Raw genomic sequence first — 23,306 nt, forward strand, 5'->3', positions numbered from 1 at the left:
TACAGATAAGGACCCAACCCCTTAAATGCTGTACCTGAGCAGATATTTACAGATTTTCTGTAGGTTCTGGCTGTGGTTCCTATAGACAGGGTATGGATAGGACAAGTTTCTCTTGACTAGTGCATTTACTTCTTGGATAAAGTCCTCAGGGCTTATGTAGACTCTGGTGTTGAGCACTGCTTGTTGTGGTATATTGTGGGAGAACTGAACACTTGTACAGTACTCACTGCTTGCAGCTTGTTTGACAGTGCTGTAAACAACTGGCAGGTGGATGCAGGTGTCAAGCTGCTGATTTGTGCCCTGGAGGTGTTTTTAGGAGAGGCAGGTATGTTTAGAGAACCCCAGAGCTGGAGGTGTGATGTTTTGCTGTTTTTTTCACTGGGTGCTGATGTCCCATGAGAATCCAGCTGGGTTTCACAGCCAGCTGTAATAGGACGTGGTAGCTGTCAACAAAAATCACTTATCATTGACTGCCACTGTGCAAAAAGTCAGGACAAGGTGCTTTTCACTTGCTGAGAACCTCACAAAATATTGTGGCTGTTGAACAGCCATGTATATATCAGTTGCACTTGATAATAATGTTGACTGAGAGGCATTGGGCCACGAGGTCACAAAGTCAATCAAGTACTCTGTTGTGAGCTCCAAGTCAAGACCTTTATGTAGGCTTCTGTTGTACTGTTGCATTTTGAGTTTTGAATCTTTAATTTAACCTTATTAAATACAAATCTATTTGTGTGACTTCTGTACTACATGATCTGGTGACCCAGCCTTTTACCACATGGGTCATTATTAGGGTTCATGGACCCTATTATTATTATTAGGGCTTTCATGGCCTCATGAAACCCTAATACTTGGCCCAAAATATGTTAATTTAAAATGTCCTTGTGAAATGGAGACATCAGAATTCTGTGATGAATTCAGAAATCTATCCACATCCCTTGAAGCATACCCCAGGTACTGCTGCCTGTTCTTGGACTGGGAAGATTGAAAAGTTAATGTGAAGTTTTCATAATGTGACTAGAGATTTTGTTCTTTCTGAAAATTAGATTGCTTTAAGATGTCACAGTTTGGGCCCTCAGGAGAGGATGCACTTGACACTGTGTGTCTCCAGTCCGTGTGTTTGTGTGCTCTCGCCATTATTTCAGATGTTTACACGTTGTGACTTCTGCATGCAGGTTGTCTTGGACAATCTTGGGCTGGCTGTGGGACTTGACCTTATTTTTGAAGTCCAGTATATATGAGTATTGTGTGTGTAATCTCCCAGGCAAAAAAAAAAAAAAAAAAAGAAAAAAAGGCAAGACATCAAAGAGCCCCCATGAATTTCAATTAACACATTTACAGTCATTAAGCACAGCAGTGAGATAGAGCTTCAGAGTGGGAGGCAGTTCCCTTTGCAAAGCTACGTGCTGCTCAGAGCCAGCATGGGCTTAGGTCTCACTCTAATTTTTTTGTGATTAGTTCGTTCAGGGGTCTGTTATTCATGTAAATATTTTTGTGTGTGTGAGCCTCTGAGCCAGGCAGCTCCAGACAAGCCGAGGTGCAGTGTTTAATTACAGTAGCAAGGCACAGCCGCCGTGTTGCATCTCCTGAGCCTCAGCCCTCCTGCTGCAGCCTCAGCTCTGCCTCGGCCCTCCGTGCCTCTCAGAGCTGCATCAAGGACAACAGTAGATGTTATTGCCACCTTCCTGCAGCTATTGCACCCTCTCTTTTTGTCCCATGTGGGGTAAATGTCATCAAGCTCGGGGCATTTGACATCCCCCTGTGCTCAGTTTCCCAGTCTGAAGGGCTCCATGCAGCACATGGCCTCACAATGCCACATGTTGTTTTATTTCTGATTTGATTTTCTTATTGTTCCTCTGTTCTGTGCCATCCTAAGTATCTCCTCTCGCTCTTTAATGTTCACTCTCATATCTAATATAACCACAGTGTATTATTAAGTCCTTAATTTCTCAGTAGAGGTACCAGTGCTATTTTTCTGTGTCTCCCTACTTGTGAGTGCTCCACAAAATTAGCCTCTGTGCATCTGGCAAAGTGCACGAGTTCATTTACATGCTGTGAAGAAGGGAATTATTACCTTAATCATACGTATGAATAATTGAAGCCCAGGAAATCAGGATAACTTGCCTGCAGTCACAAATTTGTAGTGTAACAAAGAGTTGAACCATACACTCCCTAGTCCTGACCCAGCACCTTAAATCACATTTCCTATCTCTGTGTTAAAGCTAATTGTGCTCTGATAAGTCCCATTTGAGGCAAAGGGTGCTTTGTAGACACTGTGTGACTGCAGAACAGTTCCCTTCACTTCGGCACCTTCCAGTTTGAGGGAAGAAAACAATTAGTGAATGAATAAAGGTTGTGATAATGATGGGGGACTCACTGATATGTTGAGATGCTCAAATGCATCCAGGAAAGGGCAACAAGGCTGGTGAAGGATCTGGAACACAAGACCTGTGAGTAGTGGGTGAAGAAGCTGGGGTTGTTTAGCCTGGAGAAAAGGAGGCTCAGGGGAGACCTAATTGCTATCTAGAACTCTAGAAAGGTGGTTGTGGTCAGGTGGGGATCAGTCTCTTCTCTCAGGCAATAGGACAAGAGGATACAGCCTTAAGCTGTGCCAGGGAAAGTTCAGGCTGGACATTAGGAAAAAATTCTTCACAGAAAGAGTGATTAGGGATTGGAATGGGCTGCCCGGGGAGGTGGTGGAGTCACTGTCCCTGAAGGTGTTTAAAAAAAGACTGGATGTGGCACCCAGTACCATGGTTTAGTTGATAAGGTGGTGTTAGGTCATAGGTTGGACTTGATGATCTCAAAGGTCTTTTCCACCCTAGCTCAGGCTGTGATTCTGTGCAGCATCAGCTCAAAAGAACATTCCGACTTTAACACTGCTCCAGAAAGCTTCTGTTGGAGAATACTGATGTTTGCTCCTGCTCTGGGGTGCTGGGGGCTGAGCAGGAGTTCAGATTTTACAGAAATAAGTCCCCCTGAGTGCCCTGCTGTCAGGGGGTCTCCTGGTCTGAGCCAAAAGTCGCTGTGTTTGATGGCCATGCAGTGCAAAAATCCTGGCTGGCTCCACTTCCACAGGCAACAGAGCAAAAGCATTGGAAATCTGGGGCAAGCTGTGCTCCTTGGACTGGGCCAGCCCACGTCACACGGGCAGCCATGCCCAGCCCTGCCTCAGCAGAACTTGGGAGTGCTCAAGCTGTGGCCAGGGACATGAGCAATGGACAGGGAGCAATTCTGCTCTGATTTGCTGCACAGCACAATGTGCTGCCCAAAACAGGCACTGTGGTGTCAGGGCTCTTAAGGGAGGCAGGATTTTAGCTCACCAAAGTGCACTGCAGCTCTGAACCCATTCCATAAGCCTTCCTTGCTTTATGTGCTTATGGCAAGGTGGTACCTGGGATGCCTTATTGTTTCCCTTTGACTTACTTTATATTCTGCTATTCACTCCCATCTCTTTTGAGAGCAAAATGCTCTGTGAATGCCTTGAGGGCTCTTTCTCTTTCACTGACCTTTTTTATGACTGTAAAGAAGTTTCCTTAGGCCCAAGTCTGCTTTCTGTCTTAAATATTGACCTTAGAGTTACAGCATCTCGTCGTCGCTGCACGCAGACTTCCCAGCTATCAAAGTTCACCCACAGGACTCAAAGTATTCCTAACTCAGAAACACCTTGCTTTTATGTCCTCCTCCTCTTTCCCCTCCTCCCTCCACATGAGCATTTTAATTTCACAAGCAAAATCCATTTTGCTGCGAATTTCGATGAGTGGTTCACCTGTTTCCAGGGCAAAAATTGTACTTCAAATTTAAATGTCTTTTTCACTGTGACTGTCATAATATTTTCCATTTGAGGCTGAGATTCCACTGTGGGTTTTCTGTGCCATGTTGTCATCTGTCCAAATCTAAGCTTAAATGTGTGGAAATTCTGACATTTCAGTAAGAAATATAAAGTGGGTTTTTTATGTTCTTCAAGTTGGCTGTTTCATAGGTGTGGCCGCTGGGTTTTGCCCAGCACTCTGGTCTTTCCCAGTTCAACAACAGATCAAAGATTTCTCAAGTTTTTTGGGCTTGCTTGCATTGACTGTGTCATTTTTGTGAGAGTAAGTGACGGTGATTTTTTTATCTGATTGTTGATCCTGAAAAGCTGATAACAGAATAATTACCCCAAACCAGGCATTTCCAGCCTGACTTTGCTTGGCAAGAGATGGTTGTGTGTGATGCTGAACGTGGTGTCCGTGTACGTGTGGACCTTGGAGAAGGCAGGTTCAAATCAGGCAAACCTGGAGTGGTTTCACAGTGCAAATGGCTCTGAGGCAGAAAGAGCCATTCTGCTCGGTGGTAGAAACTCTCTCTACATTTGAGAGGAGTTTTTTGGGGTTTTGAGAGGGGTTTGGTAGATATAGTGCTGTTGGATTCCTTCCCCTCAATGCCCTTTAGTCAGACACTGCTTATGCCCAGCAGTCTGAGCTATATGTTTTGGGGGCAAATTTTGAATATTGCTGTTTACCTACACTCAAGTATTTGACAAAGGCTGAAATATTTTTCGTCAGTCATGTGGTTTCATGTCAGGTTGTTATGTGGAACAAAGTATGCTGTTGAGATTATCACTGAAATTGAATGCTCTAAAAGGCTTTTGCAGCTTTCTATCAGGTAATATGAAATACATAGAAATGTACACCCACTGGCAACATTCACTTCCATTTCTATTTTTTTTCGTCATTAACTTCTTTGAGAATACAAGGGGATATTTGCAGCTCTTTCAGTGGCTTGACATTTGTCACAATGATACTATTTCTAAAATGTTGACTGTAATTGCTGCCTCAGCTCACTGAACCTCTTAGCAAAAGGGCTGTGAGAATTGCTGGTGACACAAACTCCTGCTATCAGAACTGATTCCATTGTGGTCTGACCTGATCAATTGCTCTTCAACACAAGTCCCAGTCACTCTGTGTAATTTTATAGTGTAAATCTCTGTGCCATTATAGTGTAATATTTTACACCTCTGGGGCTAGGATGTGATTGCAGCTCTAGAGCCAGGAGGGACAGAGTTGGAAAATGAACCCAAGGGAGTTGTGCTTGATACTACTCAACTGATGCTCACAAACTTCATTCTTTGCAGCTGTGTATTAAGCAACATGACCAACATTTGCCACATGTTGTTTATTCTCTTATCTTTTCCCCAGAGAAGAGAAAGTGTGTACAGGCCCTTTTCCTTTCCTTGAGGAATTATGTTCCTCAAATCCCATATTGCCTGTAGAAATAATGTCTTTATCATTAACTTTTATCCTCTCTATTAACCTTCAAATTTAATGGAATTTGGGTAGTTGACCATCCGAGATATCACTGGAAAAACTCTGCCATGTTATATGTGAATAGTTACTGAAATGGTTGCAATGCAGGGAGCAACCATTTGAAGAGGTGTAATAAAACCTGTTTTTTGACTGTTAATTATTAATTTTTTATAATATGAGGTTGTAGCAGAATATTTCTCTCTGTGTTAAATGATAATAATGCAATTAATAGTAGCTGCCTAAAATAGCTGCAAGCAATCACCCCTTTTCCTTGTGCCTTACAGTTTATCTAAGTTGCTTGATAGCTTAATGTAGCCAAACTGGGTGGGCTAATTCAGCCCTGCTTCAGCTCAGTTAACATAATTCCTTCCATTGCACTGGAGTTTTTATTAGACACCTATGTGGTGTCTAATGAAGGTGTCAGACTGACAGACATTGATGCCATCTAGATGCACAATGAAGCATTGTAATGGTGATTATAGAAGCCTCTCCATCCTGGGGAACCTCTGGTGTGTTTTCCTAAAGGTGCCTCCAGAATGAACTGGCTGGTTTATGTTTAAGAGCTGGGGCTCGATCCACATCGTTCACATCAAGGGCAATTATTCTGGGAATGATAATGAGCCTCATGCTGGGCCTCCACTGAGAATTCCATTACCAGCATCAGTTATGGCAACATTGTAAGCAAGTGAGCAAACTAAAATGAGGGCCACAACAACTCTCTATCTTTACTTTTTTGAGGATAAGCCTTGTCTTGAAACAAAGAAATCCACAGTCTGGATACTTATTAAAAGCAAGTTTTTTTTCCCCCTTGATTGTACCACTAAAATATGCATGCAAACTTTTTGGGAAAACCTGAACCTTTCTGCAAGCATGTTCTTTTCATCAAATTCCTTTTTCATGTTTGAGCCCTCTGCCCAGCTCATTCTTGGCTTTGCCTGTCCCCCCATAGGCTTTGCTGCATTCCCCTATCCCAGTGGTGACGATGCAGTTTGGCTGCAATTAGTACAGCTCAGATTTCATTAAGTAAATTACTCTGAAAAGCTTTCAATATTGGGACAAACCCAATAGAAACATGTAGATTACCCAACAGAGGATGTTCTCAATTCCTTTGGCCAGAAACTAAAATTCTTACCTAAGATTTTCAAAACTCTGGGAGAAGTTTGACCTTCCCTTTCCCTCAGCCAGCTCTGAAGTTTGCAGCCAATGGTGTTTTACTAGACTTGCAGCACTGACTTAATAGCTCTTTAGTTATTAGAGGATAAATGTTCATGTTCTACAAGTTTAAATTATATTAAAAGCCTTTATTAGCACCACTTGGCAAAATACCTTCTGGCTAGCTTTCTGGCCTTGGGCTAGGCCATTCTTGTGGTTTCTTAATGACATACTATGAAATGGATATAATTTATGAGAATTTGGTGCCAGGTTTTGCGTGTATTAAGAAGCATTTGCCGTTTGTGCTTAATGCTGCTGAGCAAAATGAAAAAGATTAAAAACTTGAGTTATGTCTTGCATTCATCTGGCTTGATTTTCATTGTACATGGCTTTTTGTATTTTTATGTACATATATTTATACTATATATATTTTTTATATTATCTGGTCTCTGAATTACTGGTGGTTGTTCAGTTCTGGCACGTAGCAGTGCTGTTACCAAAGTTACTTTCAATTTATTTTCCAACCCTCCCTGAGTAATTTTGGCAAAGTGTTCTCAATGAAAGAACTCTGAGCCACGTAATAGGTTTCCCCACAGTTGGGAGAAGAATTAGGCCACTGGGGCAGCTCAGTTTTGTGACAGCAGCTGTGCCAAGGGCCAAAGGCCTCAGAAGTTTCTTTCCCACGAGACTTGGTGCTGGGGTGTGATTCAGCTGCTTGGTATTTTCCCCCCTCTCAGCATCTGTTCATTTGCTTTGCCACCGAGGCCGCCTCCTTTTCCTTCTGCTGCTACAGCGTCAGTGTGAAAAGCGGATGGGGCAAAGCACCTGGCGGGTGGGAGGAGGCGTGTGCAGTGGGAACACGGGCCTGGGAGAGACACCTGGGGCACGAGCAACCTTTCTCAGGTGTGTTTCCATCACAAGAGTTGTTTGTGGCGGAGGTGTGAGCTCTGGTGATGGATCTGACCCCGTGCTCTCATTCTTTCCGCAGTGGGGAAGCCTCACAAGTGCAACTACTGCGGCCGGAGCTACAAGCAGCGCAGTTCTCTGGAGGAGCACAAGGAACGCTGCCACAACTACCTGCAGAATGTCAGTCTGGAGGCTGCTGGGCAGGTCATGAGTCACCATGGTGGGTGCCTCCAGAGCTCCCTCGGACGCGGAGCGGCTCGTGCGGCTTTCTTTCCATCTCTTCTTCCTTTCTTTCCATCAACTCCATCTCAGAGATTGCTTACACTCAGAGAGGCAGGAGGAGAAAAAAAAGATGGGCTGAAATCCTCACTCTGTCCAGTTTAACAGCCCTATTTTTGCTTATTTTGTTTAAGTCAGTATTTCACTTTTTAGTATGTGCACATATGCAGACACGAAAATAAAGCCAAGTCACCTGTTCAAAATTACCCAAAAAGTCATGTCATAGAATCATAGAATGGTTTGGGTTGGAAGGCTTCTTAAAGACCTTCTAGTTCCAACCCCCTGCCATGAACAGGGACACCTTACAATACAGCAGGTTGCTCCAAGCCCTGTCCAGTCTGGCCTTGGACACTCCCAGGAATGGGGCAGCCACAGCTTCTCTGGGCAACCTGTGCCAGGGCCTCACCACCCTCACAGGGAGGAATTTCTTCTCAATGTCCCATCTATCCCTGCTCTCTGGCAGTGGGAAGCCACTGTCCTTTGTCCTGTCCCTCCATCCCTTGTCCCAAGTCCTTCTCCAGCTCTCCTGGATCCACTTTAGGCACTGGAAGGGCTCTGAGGTGTCCCTGGAGCCTTCTCTTCTCCAGCTCTCCCAGCCCGGCTCCACAGCAGAGGAGCTCCAGCCCTTGGAGCATCTCCAAGGCTTCCTCTGGACTCTCTCCAGCAGCTCCATGTCCTTCTAATGCTGGGAGTGGCAGCCATGTATAAAATGTATGATTCTCTCCTCCTTCCTTTCTGATAGTGAGTGATAATTAGAAAAGATAAGGATGGCAGAGTTATTCAGAAGTCATTATTTTTACCCTCTATAACGCTGTCTTATGCATCCAAAAAAGGGAGGGATGGATGTAAAAATCTCTAGAGCAGAATGGAATTCAGTAGTGTTGTAAGAAGTAATTGTAACAAAAAAAAAAAAATGTTTGTATGCATTTACATTTGCTGGTATTAATATGTTAACTAACACTGCATGTGTTAATATACATAAGGACTGAAGATTGCCAAAAAGATTGTTGAAAGCAAGAAATGTCAAACTCTGTGAATTTGTTTTCAGAAATTTCAGGAGTTATTAGTATGGATAATAAGCATAATGTCTCAGACTGCAGGGTTGAAGGCTTATCTGTAGCACTAAAAGCTAAATGGTAGCTGTCCAAAAACACTTATAATTTTATTCAAAATTAGTGTCTCACAAACTCTTCTAAAACTGAACTTCTTTTAACTTTTGAAAGTTGTCTTTAGATATTTGATACTTGAAGACTTAAAAATCTTTTAGTATTCAGAAAATATAAAAACATTTTCCATTTTGATTAAAAATTGCCATATACCTACAAAACAAAAAACAGTTTGTGCATAAATGAAAAGGCAAAAGAACACTTCAATTTCTTTTTTTTCCATTTTGCTTATCATGTCTGAGTGGAGACATTGGGCTTAATCTGGAAATAATTGCTTTTAAATAATTTTTAAAACCCTGAAAATGCAAGCTGAAATGAAATCTATTCAGCATTGCTACTATAGGCTATATTTTGGTGACAGAAGTCTCCAAAAATTTTAAAATAGTACTTTCCCATGATCAATTTAAGCCTATAAAGGCACATTAGACAGTTTTAGTACATGTTGCCAAAATATTCATACAGCTCTATTAAGTAATTGCTCTCTTTCTAGACACCCTGGAGACTAAAGTCAACATTTAAAATGTCATGGATGTTTTAAAGATATTGACACGAGTGATTATGTGCCTGAGGTGCCTTTTTTTGGTAAAAGTCAGTGAAAAGGCAGATTTCAGGGCTTTGCTCTGGAGGTACCTGTTGTGGGCTTGGTCAATTAGGTAGGAGTTGAAGCACTGAATTGATTCCCAACAAAATACCCACTCCTTGTGCCTGTTAACCAGGGAGGGATGCCTTCAGTCAGCCTTTCCTTAGGGAATAACAGGAGCCTGCCCACAGCTCTGACAGCCAGGATGTTTGAGATCCTCTTGTGGAGGAGCTCCCCAAATGCTGCTCAATGTCTGGTTTCATTAGTTCCATTAGTTATTTATTAAAATGATAAATTAAATTAATTAAAATTTCTGAGGAAATCTAAAGCTTTTTTCTAAGCTAACACCATGACAAGAAGGGTAAGTCCTTAACCTTGTCTGCCCAAAGAAGCTGCAGTGATTGACCTTGCATTGATTTTTCTACCACCTGAAGTTAAACCAGTGCAAATCCCATGTGGACAGTTCTTTTATTTACAGCTTGACTGACTTTGCTTGGGCTCAAAATAGAAGTGTTCACACAACCACTTCACTTTTCTCAACAAAATTAGCTTAAAGCAGCACTTTGAATTCAACCAGTGCCTCTTTCTCCTCTGGGCAAATATGTCTGTGCCTCCCCTGGTGAATGTTGAAGGGGATGTTTGATCCAGTGTCTTCCTTTTAGTTGTTTAGAGAGGGCACAGTGAGGATAGTCAGTGACAGGGAGCTCCAGATTCAGCTGGGACCAGTCAGAAATCCCAGCTCCCATCCCAACACCACTCACACAGTGAGCTCAGCATGAGGGTCATGAGCACCAGCCTGTAGAGATCTGCAGCAAATCCTTTTTCCCAGGACTGTAAAGACACCAGGGAAGAGAATAAAAATGGTTACTCAGCTTCATGTTGAGCCTTATACTAACCCTGAAAAATCTGTATTCATTTCCTTGTCTCCCATGTCACACATGGAAATGATATCCCTGAGGGATCACTAAGAGTATGTTTTGGAGACTTTTATTTTGCATCCCACTGGGGTGAGCTTTCCTAACTCTGTTTCCAAATACTTGGTGTTTTGTTTTTGCTGGGCATTTTGAAACATTGGAGTGTGTTTTGGTGTGACTCCTGCTCTCAACTTTACCACTGCACACAGAACAGGGAGATGTGGGGATTTTCTGATCCCTACCAGCATCCTGCTCCTCCTGATTTAACAATACCAGCATTGGCCAACACTAAGCATTGATCCAAATTATTTCTGTAGAGACTAATTGTTCCAGAAAGCTGGAAGCAGCCCCTAGAGGGTTTGGATTTTTTTCAAGCATTGTGCTCAAGCCCATCAGTTTACAGGCATGCTACAGACATCTACTTTGGTGCTTTCGATTATCTCTGTCTCGCAGATGGCTAGATCACCTGACTGAAGCCACAAGGGGAAACAAGAGAGGGGGAAGGAGGGCTGGTTTTGGGGGCTGGGTAGGAATATAGAAATCTCTGGGTCTTGCTCCATCCTCTTGCAGGATGCCAGTTGCCTGTCGAGCTGCCCCTCCTTGTGTTCCTGTTCCCAGCTCAGCAGGACAGATGCTGCAAGAGAGATCCCATGATTTTGTTGAAATTTTTCAGCTAAGCACTGCTGGCTCTGGAAGGAGAAATCAGTCTGCAGTGTGGGGGGGGTGACAAAAGGGACAGTCCCTGCATGCCAAGAACGTGCCCTTTGCAGGAAAGAACAGGGAGAAATGTTGAAGGCTAGCTAAGGTTTGCACCCAGCTCTATCTTCTTCTCCACTGCCACAAAGCCAAAAGTCCAGAGAAATTCTTCCAGGAATGGAGAAGGGTACTCTTTTCAGGAGAAGGAGAAAGCAGCCTAGCCCTAGGCTGTGAGGCTCAAAGGCCAGCTCCACATAAAACACACAATGGCCTTGTGTCTTTCCCTCTTACATAGTTGCTTAAAACATCGTTAAAATGCTGGTCCCACAGGACACTTCCCACCAGGGTCCATGGGAATATTTCCTGTCATTTCTCTGCACACACACACTTCTTTTAAATAGCAATATTGTGAGCCTCAGAAAGGAAATTGAGGTTGATGGAGTAATACTAATTTATACCAACTGAGACTTAGCTCAGTGTCTGGTGTCTGCACACAAAATATTTATCAGCAAAACACACACTGGGTAATTTTTTTGCTTCTCTTTTTTTTTCCCCTATTCTTTCCTCACTGGTACAGCATAAAATATTTTAATAGTTCATGTAGTTTCTTAAAAATTAAGAAGCTAAAAATTAAAGATATTCACTATGATTGAAACAACGTCTTCAGGAAAAAAGACTGTTCTGAAGACTATCCAAGTTTATGAATTCAGAGTTTAGCTCGGAAACAATACTTTTATTAATTACAATTGAGTGTTGACAGTGTCAGAGGCAGTGAACTCTTCCATGGGCAGTCCAGCAGCACACCCTGATAGCTGATGAACAACATCCCTGAACAGAAACACACTCAAGCATGGGCTTTTCCTGCGCTGGAAGTTGGATTTTTAGAATAAAAAAGTCTTCCTGAGCTGAAACTGTAAATGCTCAGCATAAAATGAGTTGCTGTATCTGAGCTAGTTATATCTTGTCAGCTGTTCAAGGTAATGAAGTAGGATGTACTACAACAAAAAAGGAATTGCATTTACTGCTGAGTAAATGTCTACACGAGCTTCTACTACAGAGCAGCTGATTGTTGAGAGCTGGTGGTTGTGTGTGATCAGTTTGGTTTCCCTCTTTCTTGTTTTGTTTTTCCTTAAAAAAAATGCAGGCTGGGCTATGTGTCCTTTATTTGTGTGTTTTTAAAATTGAAATGAAAATTAATATATCTAGAATTGTTAATGTGATATTTAACTTTTAGTGTTTCTGAAATGTGGTATCTCATCTGTTTGGTCCAGTTTTGCCTGCTGTTTAAATGGTTTCAGAAACTAAATTATTTCCTTCTTTCCCTTCTCCCAGGAAATCTGCATAACAAAACACACTCTGGTAACTTATTTCCATCATAACACAAATATTAGTGTGATTCAGTGATTCTGTTGCAAAAGAGAAGTGCCCTGGATTATAGACTTGTGTTCTGATGTGGGAAAAAGTACCTTCAGCATGAAAGATGGAAAACAAAATGCTTTTATTGTTGATGATTTTTGTTTCAAAATGAGTCCAAGCAGGATTTTTGCCTGACTTAGAGAAGAGCAGATGTCTTTTTTAGCACTATTCATTTTTCATGGAAGAAAATTTCATTTAGGAAATTTTACACACATATGCCCTGCAGCAGAATTATTTAATTATTACTTAATTGTTATAAGACCATACAAATGTCACTATATTTGGGGCTTATTCAGATGGCTTTTAAAATAATCAGGAGCTTTGAACTAGTTCAGGATGCTTTGCAGAGGTGTTCCTAGGTGGGATTGAGCACCTTCCTAGTACCACACCACCAGCCTTGTGTGTCCTGTGCACCAAGGGCTGGAAATCCTTGAAGTGGCACCAGGGTGGACATGGCCCTTGGTTGTCACATCCCAGGATTCACACCCTGTGTGCTTGCATCCCCTGAGCCTGGGGAAGCCAAACAGGACAGTCAGAGGCCAGTTCCCAGTGAAAATCAGCAGACATCATCTTTTCTTTCTGCCCAAATCTCCTTGGTAAATACTTGACTAGTGCACATAGCTCCTGACCAAGCAGGGTATTTAATTAACCTTAAAACTTTACCCTTAGCTATTAAAGTATTCCAGGCCTCCCAGTCTGCACTGGGCATTGATTAGGTCGCTTGAACACTGCATCCCATTTTGTTGCAACATTAGATTCATTTCATATTTATGCTTTTTTCCCCTCCCTTTCTGTGATGCCAGCAGGACTGCCTTGTAAATGAGAAACCATTGTGTTTCTCAGGGGGAGCATCCTGTACAAATAAAAAAGCAGCAGAGTAAATCATTTTACAGCATATGGTAGATTCTAAGCCTCAAAGTGCTCAGCTTTCCATAGCAGCAGAGGCACAAATGGAATCAAATGAATAAATTGCCATGTTTTTTTATTATGGATGTCTGAATTGAGAAGTTCACCTGAGCAGATACTCTGTTTTGTAATTGCCTGGTATTTGCTCTTCTTTACTAGAAAGAAGGCAGAGAGAAGGCTTTTATCACCCATTTTTGGTGTATTATGTGCTAGCAAACAGCTGTGTTTAGGAACAGGGGGGTGATCATTCCATGCCAGGATCCTGAAGGTAGTGCAGTTCCCACGGAAGGAAAGTGGGCTGGTGGTGTTCATTTATGGCACTGTCTGGGAGAAGGTGTCTGTGACACAAAAGGCTGCCATGGTGAGAGACAGGAGGAGGGCTGGCAGAACAGGAGGGTTCCAGGCCTTCTCTGCCACCTCTGCAATACCCAGCACCTTGCTGGGAGCCTGAGCTAAGACAGAAAATGCAGTGGATTCCTCTCAGTTTACATACTGTAGGAACTCTGTGCCACATCACCCCAGTTCCTGTGTTTCTGCCATCCATTTTTTGTACCCCAACCATCCCTTAGCACATGCCCTAGTGGCTGATCCCTCTCAGGTTTTTCTTGTTACCTTCTGAGGATGAATGCAGGATAATTAGGCCTAGTGTTAAACTCATAACAGCAGAGCAGAGCTACACACTTGATAGATATTGCAAATGACTGGGATTCTCCAGGCCTGATCCACAGTCTGCTACCACTGATTAGAACAGGATGCTCAACAAAACCAAAGTACTTTGTAGGTGCTTAAGAATGGCTGTATCAGCAAAAGGCATAAACCCCTGTGCAAGTGGCTCACTCCTCTGGTTAGGAGCCTGTGCAATTCCTACATTTTTCCTTTAGCACCTTATTCCCTAAACTGACAAATGTCAGGAATGAAATGAGTAAAGACAGAAGAAGTTATTGATTTTTTTGGCTTCTCTCAAATACAGTGTATGAGCATTCCCCCTGATGTAGTTAGCACAGGAATGCTCCCTGCTGATCCCTGCTCCCTGATGATGTGAAGTGGGATGCAGAAAACCTCTGTTTGCAGACAGAGCTGTGCTTGAGGGGATAAAATATTAATCAAAAAATGGGTAGTTTCTGTGTCTGATTCTGAAGGGAATTTCCATGTGATGTTAATCTTGCAATTCCAGTACAGTGTGTGTTGATTTTACAGTCTCATTGCAGTGTGAAGAGAGGAAATATGCATTAGCAAACTGATCCTTCATTTGAGAACCCTTTGTCTTAGGGAACACACAGCCAGGCCCAGCAAACAGAGCTCATCAATGCCGTGTGTGATTTTTAATCATTGAGATTAGTGCAAAAAGATAATACTGAGAGTGATTATGCTGTATGTATGAAGGGAATACACAAAGAATGATAACTAAAGATTTACATTGTTGACAGGTGACCATATTGAAGAGAGAGTAATACAAAATGTCACTTGCAGAGTGAGTTTTCAAAAGTGTCCTCTCCTCATGGTGATAATGAGTGTCCAGAACAAAACAAGCCCTTTTATAAATGCTTAAATTTGGATTTCTGCTAAATAAAATGTTCCCAAGGACAGATGTTTTGTGAATGTGGCTCTGCTTACAGGTGACTGCTGTCTTGATGCCCACACCTTGCTCTCACATTTGATTCTCACACCTTGCTTTATGTTGTGCTGCGCTTGTTGCACAATCAGCAGGGCTCAATTATTTGTGTTCTGTGAAGCGTAGACCAGACCTGTCTGATATACCAATTTTTTTTGGTTTTTTGTAGTACCTGCTCTGGAAGATTGTAAGGAACAAGAGCCTGTGATGGACAACAATATTTCTGTGGTGCCTTTTGAGAGACCTGCTGTTATAGAGAAGCTGTCTAGCAACATGGGAAAGCGTAAAAGCTCCACCCCACAGAAGTTTGTGGGTAAGCTGGAAATGAGCCTTTTATTCTTTTTAGTGCATGGCTATGGGTTATGTGCTGTTTGTAATAGCCAGAAGAACAAGGGGGAAAGCACTCACAACTTGGTTCTGATACAGCAATGGAGGTGGTTAAATCACAGCAAGAAATCATGGTAATTATTGAATTCATTTTACCAGTCCAGAGAATTCAAAATCAAAGTCCACTATCATGAGAATGCCTGAGAAAACCTTGAGCTTTCTACTTCACATGTTTTGTTTGTGGGTTTTTTTTAAACTTCTCTCTAGCCCTTTTGAGATTTGGACTTGTCATCTTCCCTCTCCTTGCTCCAGAAAAACAAAAACAAGCTAAGACTGTCATATAATTATCTGTCTCCATATGTGTTAAAAAAACAAACAACAAGTATCTCAAGACTTCTAATTTGTATTAAATTCCTGACACTTGGTCTGATAATACTGGAATGAGGAAGTAAATCACATCCCTTGTGTTGGAAGAAGTTCTTGCTCTGAGTGCAGCACTCTGCACACAATAAACTTATTAATGCATGAATAAGAAACACCATTGGGTGGCTTTTGGTTACCAGATTTAGAATCCTAGGTCAAGAATTCATATTTTGCTTTGTGTCTTGACATCTTAAAATTACTCAGCTTGTAACAGGTGACAGTATGGAGATTTTTACTTGGTTTTAGCTGTAACTTAAAGCTTCTTTTTACTGCTACTGAAGCAATGCAAAACTTCTTAGCAGGGAAGCTGGAACAGAGAATTGTTTGGGGTAAGTGTCAGACTCTGCAGTCACGTAATAGGAGTTCTCCACACTCACTCCCTGAAGGGCAGTCACACACAACTTCAGGGTGTCTCATTCTGCCTACTCTGAGGACACTTACAGAGAGCATCACAGGACTGTAAGTAATTAGCACAGCCATTTAGAAAAATTGTTGCCCCTCAGCTAAATGGAGATTCAGATGGATTAGTTAAATCACCCCTGAAGGTGGCTGTAAGTAAGCTGCATGGTTTGGAATAGCAGGGGGCGAGCAGTGTGCAGCAGCTCACCTGCAGGGACTGACACACTGACCTGGCTGCTCTCAGTCAGCTGGCCATTCCCAAATATCAGTGCTGAGCCCAGGTTAGGCCAGCAATGATCCATCCCACATGGGGAACACTGGGAGACATCAGTATTTCCTATGTTGGTATGTGTTTAAACCAGAAAGGTGATTTTACTTGTCCACTCGTGCACCATTGACCATATGTTGTTCTTGTGTTCAGAGGTAAATTTACTGATTGGAAATCTTTGCCTGAGAGATGCTATACCACATTATTATTCTTTTCAGCAGGTTATATACTTTGTTGTTGGATAAATCCTTTTTTTATCTAATATCTAGTAACATATCACTAGCCATATGTAGGATAAAAAGTACCCCCTTTCATTTTTACCATATCTTATTTTTCTGATCTTTAGTGGCATCACAGTGTTTAGATTAAATAACAGCAGTCTTCACTTGGCTGCCTTTCTTTTTATTTTTCTTCCCCTCCACCATGACCTCACTTTTCTTCCCCTTTTCTCCCCAATTAAATATTGTTCAGCTCTATCAGGAAGAATGTGTAATGGTTCTGTTGCTTGCAGGAAATTTTCCTGTGCATACTGCAAGCATGGCACCTGTCCAAAACAACTTAATGGTGTTTATGAGAAGGTCATGTAAGCATAAGCTAAAATCTTTGCATGCTACATCTATCAGTGCTTTACTGCTCTTTCTGATCAGCAATCTCCAAGGGACTGTGGTTATGGACCACAGTCTCTCCTATGGCTGACTTTTCAGGAGGAAAGGAAGCAGGGTACAGCAAATAGAATGAATTCATTTCTGCATGAGAGACTTGGTTATATATCTGCTCTTGAGGTACTAGTCATACCAAACCAGCTGAAATAGTGGAGGCACACTCCAGAGAAAGAAAAATTTGTGATGTGCAGGAGTGTGAGTACTTCATTTTGCTTCTTGTTCAATGAGGGAGAGGCAGACACCGGTTAAATTAAAAGCTGCCGTCTTCAGGCTGATCATGTGAAGCAGATTCATGTATTTTCAGTTGGAATTTGGAGCTTCCTCTCAGAATGTCACCGAGGTTAAGAACTGGCAGGATGCAAAAGGAGACATTTATGTGGCTTACGATAAGACCATGGTTGTTAGAGTAAGAATTAAAAATACACGGGCGTCTCAGAACAGATGAAGATCAGCCGGCTGCCAAATTACACTCAGCTTCTGGTTAATGGGGGTCAGGGAGAAACTTCCCCAGGGGGAAATGCTGGAACAGCCTCCTTCAAGGTTTCTTGTAGCTTTCTCCCAAGTGTCCAGCACTGCAGCTGCTTTAGAGACTTGATGAGATGAACTCCAGGTATCACAGGACAGCTGTGCCTGTGTGCTTTGATCTAGCTTCAAATACCTGTTTGGGGGTTTATTTGAATGTCATATGGCCAGAGGGGAGAAAGTTTCTTCTTCTGCTTCACTAATGTAGGGCAAGGATAAATAGAGTTTGAGCATAGTTTAAATGAAAATTCAGAATGATTGGGCTGTATTTAAAGTACAGAATTGGCTAAAGAGGAATTTAATTTGGAAACCACATTGTACTGGTCTATTGGACCATTTATTGGTTACTTCTGAGCTCTGCGTTTTACGCCTTCTCCTTCCCATGTTATCATTTATTTTGCTTTTTTATGTCACACTCCATTTCTCAGACTCTGACATCTTTGGAACTGGTTCATAATTAAAGGAATAAATAATTCAGGTCACTGGCAATTTGCAGCTTTCTTTGCTGTCTGCACTGGAGTAACTAAACATGGATGATGAAAGGAATCAAAATAAGGTTTGCATCATTTATGCAAGTAGCCCATAAAGGATGGGTAATATTTCTTCATCTGTAAAGCCTACAAAGGACTGACAGTGTGTTTGGGAGCTGGATCAGACCCTCACCAGATCTACTTCTTTATCCAAACACAAGAATGACACAGGAGGCCAGAGCAGGTGACAGGCACCAGTGGGCACCAGACAGAGTGTCCAGTTGCAGAGCTGTCCATCCTGTCTGTGGCAGTACAGCCATCACAGGCTGCCAGACCACAGCAAAACACTGAAAGGAGGATGTTTGATGGCAAGAATCATCCACAAGTTGTGTCAGATTACCCGATGTGGGATCTCAGTACCTCAGGACTGATGTGCAGAGTGACCGAGACCACCCTTGGGGGGCTCGGGAGTCCTGGAACGTTGCCAGAAGTGTCTGGTGGCTGGACTTTGATCCTACACGGGAGACGACCCCTGTATGAGGATGGGAGGATTTCACTGGGTGAATGGTGAAGGGATAAGTTAATTAGAGTGTAAGACACAGGGTTTAAGATTTCTGTACAGGGGGGTCTAAAGAAGTAAGATGGAGGAATTGGGGCGTGTCCTGTCCTTCTTCTTCTTCTTCTTAGCCTCCATCTTCTGTGGTGATGTTGGCACTTTGGGATTGGTTATTACTAAAAGTGCACTGGTCAATAAGGGTAAAAGGTATTGGGGAAAAATGATAAATATTGTATACGTAATTTTGAGTATAAAGATAGGTGACTGCCCCGGGGGCTCTCAGTGTGCTCCTGGCTGACTTGCTGTGCAGACCTCTGTCAGGCCGAGAGAAAATCTTTTAGATAAACAACTAATAAACACCAAGACCGAGAAAAAACCTGAAGCCTTTTCTCGTCCTTTGAAGCGCGGGCTGCCCAAGGCCATCCCCGGGCCTTTCCAGGTCATTAAAACAGCCGAGAAACTGACACCCAGGACCATCACTGAGTACACATCATAGGTACACAAGTGTGGTATGGTGTCCAGCCATGTGAGCAGTTTTGCTGAACAGAGGAGGAATATTCATGTGCTTCACTTCAGACTTACATTTAATTACCTTGATAATCAGGGCTAAATTCCCCAGCAGAAGTGATGCATCATCATCTCTAAGGACATCATGGTTCTTCTCTATGCATCACTTTAGAATAAGTCACTCTGAGTGGAATGAATTATTATAGTCAAAAATAAAATGCTGAGTGATAGCTGTGTTGAAATGTACTAATGCAATTTGGAAGAGATTTGGGATTACAGTTCTGTTTCTTATAGTGGTTTATACACACTGTGTTCCAAGCAATTTTGGCAAAAGGTGATAGAAGAAGCTTCTTGAGTAATTTAATTCTTGAGTAGCCAAACCACTTGTAAGTAGTGACTTCTTGAATATATTAACTTACGCTACTGGGAAAAAAGTCTGGTTTTATGTACCAAGGAAGTGAAGTAACAAAGACAATGAAAACCAACCAAAATTATTTATCAGACTTCATAAAATCAGCTTTAAAAATTAGCTGTCAACAACCAGCTAACTGCATGTGTGAACACAGAGGAGCATGTGCATCTTGTATCATGTACATATAACCTTTCCTGTTTAAAAAGAAGTTATTCCATGAGCTTTGACTCTCCAAAGCCATCACTGGAAAAGCAGTGCTACTGAGCTGAGCCCTGGTGGAAGCAGTGGTCAGTCTGTTCTCCTCCAAGGAGATCTGTGATGTGTAACATGGTGCCCTGTGACTGCCATAATGCACCAGCATGTGGTTCTGGTTTTGCACATCTGTCATGCCATTGAGGTTTAAAGCTTACAAGGATGTGAGTGAGGATTCACAGTGATGAACCAGCCAACTTCAGCATCATTAGGTGTAAATTTATCCTGTATCAGTGAAAAGTGCTTTTGTCTTTTACCAAGTGAAACAAAGCTATACACCTGGTTTCTCTATTTGTTTTCTTACCTAATTAGACAGTGGGAATGGAGCAGTGTGTGTGTGTGGTTTTTTTCTCAGTCCAAAAAGGATGGAATTTTTTTTTTTTTTAAGGGAGGAAAACTGCAAAGATGAGGCTCCACTGCTCCTGTAAATGGCTTCATTCTTGGCCACATGCTGTCATTTAATGTTTGGGGTTTTTTCCTGCTGGTTAAAGGATTTACATCCTGTGGCTCTAAAGGTGCCACTATAACAAGCCCCCTGTACCGGTTGTTTAGGTTTCTCACTGCTCAGCCCTGTTGTTAGGTAGATGTGAGGCACCTCAGATTGTGGGCCATGTGTGAAATGGTCTCTTGAATTTTGGGGAGAGGATGTCTAGTGGCATACTCTGTCAGAAATTCAGTGGTATAGTCTGGTAACTAGAGCTAATAGTATACTCTGGAATAGAACTTCAGTGGCCTCAATATTTCAATCCAGTTGTATTTCCTAACTTGAAGTGAGGGCACAGTCAGGCTCAGTTGAAGATTTGGAATTTCTCTGGAAGTTGCTGCAGTCACATGTATCACCTGGAATAAATTTAAAAAAGAAAAGAAGAAAGCTCTTGGTGAGGTTACTGTTTATCCATCTCAGGACAGGAACTTGATAGGAGGTCAGTAATAAATTGAAGGAGGTTGACTTCAGACTCTGGAATAATTTCACCCCAAGTCAGGAGGTTTCTGTCTCTTTTGCACTGAAACATTGCCGTGATTGTGTTGATTTTGCTCATCATTGGATTTGCTTTTATCTCTTAGGTGAAAAGTTCATGAGATTTGGCTATCCAGATATCCCCTTTGATATGAACCTAAGCTATGACAAGGAGGCTGAGCTGATGCAGTCTCACATGATGGACCAAGCCATCACCAATGCAATCACCTACCTTGGAGCTGAGGCACTTCACCCCCTGATGCAGCACACACCGAGCACAATCGCAGAGGTGGCCCCGGTCATCAGCTCAGCTTACGCTCAGGTCTATCATCCCAGCAGGATAGAGAGGCCCATCAGCAGGGAAACAGCTGACAGCCACGAGAACAACATGGATGGCCCCATCTCCCTCATCAGACCAAAGAGTCGAATCCAGGATAGAGAGGGCTCCCCCAGCAATAGCTGCCTGGATTCTACTGACTCAGACAGCAGCCACGACGACCGCCAGTCCTACCCAGGAAACGCTGCCTTAACCCCCAAGATCAAGCCAAACCCGGCTTACGTGAAGGAGGAGGCCAAGCCTTTGGATGTCACAAAAGCTTCTAAGGGCTCTTTAAAGGATATGTACAAGGTGATCAACGGAGAAGGGGAGCAGATTAGGGCTTTCAAGTGCGAGCACTGTCGCGTCCTCTTCCTGGACCATGTCATGTACACCATCCACATGGGCTGCCACGGCTACCGGGACCCGCTGGAGTGCAACATCTGTGGCTACCGGAGCCAGGACCGCTATGAGTTCTCGTCGCACATAGTCCGGGGGGAGCACACATTCCGCTAGGCCTTCTCATCCAAAGGGGACTCCTATGAAGTACAAGAACTGCACATGAAGAAATACTGCACTTACAATCCCACTTTTCCTCAGACATTGAGACGCCTATTTTGTTGTTGTTGCTGTTGTCGTTGTTGCCGTTGTTTAATTATTATTATTATTAACCTTATTTTTTGTGGACCCAACCTCATTTGCTCTGCCCAGCTTAAGAATGGAGAGAAGGAAGGGAATGGATAAAAGAGGGGTTTGTTGTGGCAATCAGTTCTTGGGGAGTGACCTGCCTTGCTTGCTGTGGGAGTTGGAATGCAGTCTGTGTCTGTCTCAGTCAGTTGTACACCATGTCCTCTCTTGGGATGTCGCTCAACCATGCCAGGTGCTTTCAAGTCCCAACAAGATGCCACTCATTTGGAATTTCAGAGGAATAGGTAGGAACATTTCAGAGGAGAGCCTTTTTCTAATGTGAAGATTCAGTGCGAGCTTTTGGTGGCTGGAGGAAAGGGGGGGAATTTTGTTCTGCAGAATGAACAATTATTTTTAAAGCAAAACTGGTAAGGAGTTAGGAGCATGAATCAAAGTCAATATTCCTCTCAAAATTACTTTCAAGGGTGAGCTGTTTTCCTGGGTTCAGCGTGTATTGCCCCTCTAGAATGTAAATAAATTAAAAAAAAAAAAAGAAAAAGAAATGTATGTCTTAACACTGTACCACATTATAGCAGTTTAGTTTCATAAGTCTGAGGGCCTTCTGTGGTAAGTTTGAGGCTTTGTATTTTTATTTTTCCTTAACTTATGAAGCACCTTTTTTTAGATTTGTTGATATTCTGTTACTCCATGCCTATGTGTTGTCTCACTGGCTTCTTAGAGACCCTTGGGAGCCTTATCTCTTTAGTTGCACCCTAAATTTTAAGAAAGAACATTTAGAAATAACATTTAAACTTGCTTCTAGGACAGTAAGTGGCCTAGGAGTGGGTGAGAGAGCCTGTAGTTTACTCAAGAGGTTCTGCTGCTCTTCAGAAATACTTTTGGGTTAAAATTATGGATTTTAAAATGACAAAAGTGCTAGTAGCAAAGTGTTCTTTAAATATAGATATATATAGATACATAATTATGTAAATACTTTCTCATTCTACTATTACAGTGTTAACCTCTTGGCAACAGCCTAAACTGAGACTTGCAGCTGGGAAAGCGTTAGGAGCCAGATCCTTGGCCAGCATTAATCCTCTTGGCTCCATTGAATTTAATGGAACTGCCCCAACTGTTTCAGCTACATCAGGATCCCAACCTTGACTGTTTTTTCTCTTGTTGACTTCTTACTTCCTAATATGCTGAACCACTGACTTCCTTTTGTTTGTACATCATCAGTTCTGCTGAATTTAGGGGTGAAAGTATTAGCAGGTTTTGCTGGATAGCCTTGGGTCCTGGAGAGCACAGAAGGCCAGCAAACCAACAGGTCACATATGATCTTCCCTGCTTCTTCAGAAAGGGATAAGTGGAGATGTAGGTGCTGGGTATTGATTTGGGCTTAAAGATTTCTTTTTTGTTCCTAATTTAATAATTTCCCTGTAGGGAAAGCAAATGGAGAAGCACACTCCAGGGAGAGTCCTTGACACACAGAGTGGACAAGAAAACAAGTCCACTGATCTGTTTTGTTTCCTTTCTTTCTCTCTCAGTAAATAACAAAGGCAGCAAGCACCCAGCAAGTTGCATCAGTAAAAACTGGGCTTAAACCTACAGGACAGATTGCCATTGAAACCCAACTGTTTGTACCAATCACAATTGAAATGTTGTTGTTTGGCAACAAGAGCACAGCTTGAGAAT

At 42.5% G+C, this 23,306-nt stretch overlaps 1 protein-coding gene across 3 annotated transcripts in view; it reads left to right on the forward strand.

Annotated features, from left to right (window-relative positions):
- Window positions 1–22,534, forward strand: part of IKZF2 (IKAROS family zinc finger 2) — a 109,190-nt gene extending 86,656 nt beyond the window's left edge. For all 3 annotated transcript variants that reach the window (XM_058809331.1, XM_058809332.1, XM_058809333.1), the window contains 3 exons: window positions 7,426–7,563; window positions 15,082–15,225; window positions 20,776–22,534. In XM_058809331.1, coding sequence (XP_058665314.1) covers window positions 7,426–7,563; window positions 15,082–15,225; window positions 20,776–21,500 — 1,007 coding nt within the window. In that variant the 3' untranslated portion in view covers window positions 21,501–22,534. The remainder of the gene's footprint in view (window positions 1–7,425; window positions 7,564–15,081; window positions 15,226–20,775) is intronic.
- The last annotated feature ends 772 nt before the right edge of the window (window positions 22,535–23,306 follow it).

This window comes from Ammospiza caudacuta, chromosome 8, assembly GCF_027887145.1.
Source record: "Ammospiza caudacuta isolate bAmmCau1 chromosome 8, bAmmCau1.pri, whole genome shotgun sequence".
NCBI lineage: Eukaryota > Metazoa > Chordata > Aves > Passeriformes > Passerellidae > Ammospiza > Ammospiza caudacuta.